The sequence below is a fragment of the Oryzias melastigma genome, linkage group LG9 (genome assembly GCF_002922805.2).
Source record: "Oryzias melastigma strain HK-1 linkage group LG9, ASM292280v2, whole genome shotgun sequence".
NCBI lineage: Eukaryota > Metazoa > Chordata > Actinopteri > Beloniformes > Adrianichthyidae > Oryzias > Oryzias melastigma.
In genome coordinates, this window is record NC_050520.1 from 30,218,527 (window position 1) to 30,222,325 (window position 3,799).

At 38.1% G+C, this 3,799-nt stretch overlaps 1 protein-coding gene across 2 annotated transcripts in view; it reads right to left on the minus strand.

The window, feature by feature from the left end:
- Nucleotides 1-1,724: 1,724 nt before the first annotated feature.
- The window catches only part of LOC112148346 (nucleolysin TIA-1), a 9,981-nt gene continuing 7,906 nt past the window's right edge, over nt 1,725-3,799 (minus strand). For both annotated transcript variants that reach the window (XM_024275412.2, XM_024275411.2), the window contains exon 12: nt 1,725-3,088. In XM_024275412.2, the coding sequence (XP_024131180.1) occupies nt 2,950-3,088 (139 nt within the window). In that variant the 3' untranslated portion in view covers nt 1,725-2,949. The remainder of the gene's footprint in view (nt 3,089-3,799) is intronic.

Below are 3,799 nucleotides of genomic sequence, written 5' to 3' on the forward strand. Positions count from 1 at the left end.
TCTTGTTTAGCTCACTTTTAGTGATTTATCTGTTTCTACTAAGGTTTATTAATGTATTTGTTGATCTATGTTTTTGTTTTGTGTATTTTACTTCTTTTCCATTTTTAGTTTTAATTCCAGCATTTTGCTCAGAGGGATCCTCCACATCAGTGATTGAGCTTCTCAGTCAACAGGGTCGCTGCAGGTTTGGCTCTGGGTTTTGATTGGGGGGGATTTAGTGGAAGCGTTTTATACCCAAAAAGGTCCCCAAAATATTGTTTCCCCACATCAATACAAAGGCAGATTTCTTCTTTGCATCTTCTTAGTGAATCATTTTATGCTTTATTGTGTTGTTAGTGTGTGTGTAAGGGAGGGTAATGGGCATTGTATGCTTTATTATTATTCTTTTTGTGTGTGTGTAATGGTCTTTTGTCTTGCTTTTGGCTTTTAAAATTGGAAAATGTTTTCACGTGAAGCACTTTGAGTCACATTAGTGGGAAAAGTGCTATACAAATAAAGTTTGATTTGATTATAAATATTGATAAGCATATAACATCATTTCCATAATTGATGAATGCTATTGCTTAAAAAGTAACTAATATTGTCTCATAAACCCCAGAAATATAAATAAAAAAAGTGACATTTTAACATCAAATATCTATATCTGTGCTAGGCTTTCAAGGGTCGTGAGTCTTTAGTCAGGAATGGCAGATATTAAAAAGAAATCAACTGAACTTTTCACCCACATTTATTAAATTTCAATAAATCACCTTTCCAAAATACCAGGAAACATCTGGGTAATAAATTAATAATTTCAGAAAAGGCAATAGAAATGAATTTAAAACTATTAAAAGTATGCATGATCATGTGCAGACTGATTTTGTAATAATCTGAGGTGATACAGACATAGATGAAGACAATTGGAATATTTCTGTTTTTGGCCAAAGGCCCCACAATAATCAGTGAATTATCTCAAAACAGACAAAAAAAGTCTAAAAATTCCTTCTGTTTTTTTGTCTTTTGAATTGTCATTCAGCTTGATTAATTCCAAAAATCAAACTACTAAAGTAATTCTGGACAAAAATACCTAAATGAATGTTTTGTTGCACAACCATGAAGTGCTTTCTGTTACTTTAAATTTAAGATCTCTGCTTCTGTCAGCATGTATGTGGGCTAACTCCTCGTTCCAAGCGGTATGTTGGTGGTCCAGACGGTATGTTTTTAGCTCTGTCTACAGACGTTTGATCAGGTTTAGCCCAGGACTCTCACCGTTTTGCATTTATTGAATTATTATCCTGCTAAACAATCCATGACTGACAGAGCCAGCATGCAGACGCAGCATTTCACTACCTTGGTAGTCTTCAGATTTCCTCGTACCCTGAACAGATTTAAGACTCCTGCAGCTGCAGTAAAGCAGCTTCATAAAACAGCTGAGCCTCCTCAGTTTCATTTTGTCTGTGAACACAGAGCTGATGAGTCTAAGAAAAAATAATTGTTTCCTTGGTCTTCTCCCAGAAGCTCTGAGGCTCATGGTTCGTTTTCAACAGTTCAGCTTCAGAGGTTTTAATCAACTAATCAAAATTCTATCAAAATGTAAGTTAATTGTACAAATTAGGACAATATTGGCCTTTAAAGTCATTTTTTGATGCAAAAAACACATTTTTTTAACCTAAAAGATACAAAGTGCTCAGAAGTTTAACTTTATAATTACCCCCTTGTAAAAAAAAAAAAGTCAAAGACTGAGGTGTATGTGCATTAGCATTTTAATTGGACAAAGCAAGAAAACATTGTTTACAGTAGCAGAGTCATCAGTTCTCAGGGCTAACACCTTTCTAAACCAAAAGGGCTCGAAAATATCTGTAGGCACTGCCTAATTCAAGAGGATCGTGTAAGCTAAAAGAAACCAGCTCTATAAGGCAACTGTTATGATGTAGGCCTCCCCGTTTCTCCCACAACAAAGTACGTGTAGAGGTTGAATCCACTCAGAATTTTTATATAAAATACTGGCGTTTCCATATATTAAAAAAAACAGTTTCAGACACACAAGTTCACCCTTTAATATTTGTGTTAAATTGAAGTATGCACTGCATGGCAATGCCGTCATCCCTGCACAAAAATTGTGTTTGCTGTGCCAGTGTCGCATCTTAACGCGCCACTCTGCTCAATACGACGTTTGGGGGGGGGGGGGTTACTTGGCAAATGATCGAAACAAAAACTGAAAAAGCAAGCACCCACAGATACCAGTAGCATTTTACTTACAACGTTTCAAATGGATGAAGTCATGGAGGGTTTATTTACACATGGCAAAGAAGATTTGAGGCCGTCAGGAAGGAGATGAGGAAGAGTGGAATGCAGAGAGAAACACTCTTGGTAGTCAAATTTGTACAAGAGGAAAAAAAAACTGTGCAATATTTGTCTGCCCTTACAGAGAAACAGCAGTAGCAACAATCCCTGCAATTGATTTAAATCCAAGAGACATTTAGAAAAATATTCAACCCATGTCTATCCTCAAATAATTAGTACAGTTCACAACTTTGTGACTCAGAATTTCAGTTCCTAAAAAAAAAAAGGGGCCTCTCTTTGGCCGTTTGGAGGGCAAAGGAGGGAAAATGGAAGCCATCTGTAAAACCCAGAAAGGAAAAACTCTCGACAGTTTCTCCTTCACCGTTTGATTCTCATTTACAGTTAACTTAAAAATGGTAAAAGGTCTGGTTCGTCAAGGCGAGTCGTGCCTGCCACTAAGAGGTATTATAAACACCTGCGTGGGTCAAATCCCTGCCCCAGGCTCCTGTTACCTCAAAACTCCCACAATGTTCCATTTACATTTTACAAATGTCAACCTTCAGACGAGGCTCCACATCGTGTAAAAAGTCCCGGTCCTGCCACAAAAGGAGGCCGTGTTAAACAGCCCGGCGAGGCAGTGTGCAGCCATCAAGACTGTTGACAAAATCTCCCACCCAGCCCTCTTTATCAGTGTGTGGGGTATCCTGCAGCTCCCATGCCAGGCTGGTTGGCTAGCATACTCCCATTCAGTCCCTGTGTAGGCTCCATAACCCCACCGTTACTGATGGCGCTCATGCCAGTCCACCCAGCACTGGCCGGTAAGTGACTGCAAAAGATTAGGTAAAGACAAGAGACAGATGCCAGCAGGTTAGAAGAGACGAGGCGAAAAGGGAGCAAAAGGATGCTTTGCATTAGAGGCTGGAGGAAGAAAGCATACAGTTAATTCAGATTGTGAGGATGAAAAGCTAAGAACAACAGAAAGCAGAGGACTCTGGAGGAAAAAGGGGGATGATTTGATTATAAACAGGCGATCAAGCAGACAGAAAGCACACAGAATAGACGGCTAGACACATAAAACACTAAATAATTCTGTACATCCCTCTCCCATTTGCGAGAATTCCCTAACCAGCTCCAGTTTACACAGATTAGTCTTTTGGTGTGCAAGACTAGACATCTTCATTTTCCTTGGTACACTCCTATATTTGGCAACATGTTACAAAGAATTTGTACCCGTTAACTTTAGAGGTGAGTTTTAGGCTTTTGTCGTCAGCAAATTTCAAAATAAAATGTCTGAAAAGTTTTTTTTTTTTTTTTGCTTTCTAATTTCAAGCGCAAATGTCCATCTATCCTTTACATCCATTAGAAAACTAAAAGCAGCCGCTTCCACCACAAACATAAACATCAACCGCCAACAAATGCTTTTGCTTTACAATTAAATGCATTAAGGAGCAAAGGACGTCTACAAAATGATAAAGCAATAAAAGGATATTTGAGCTTTTAATGTCCACAGAGATTGAAGAAAAAAAAAAAAAAAAAA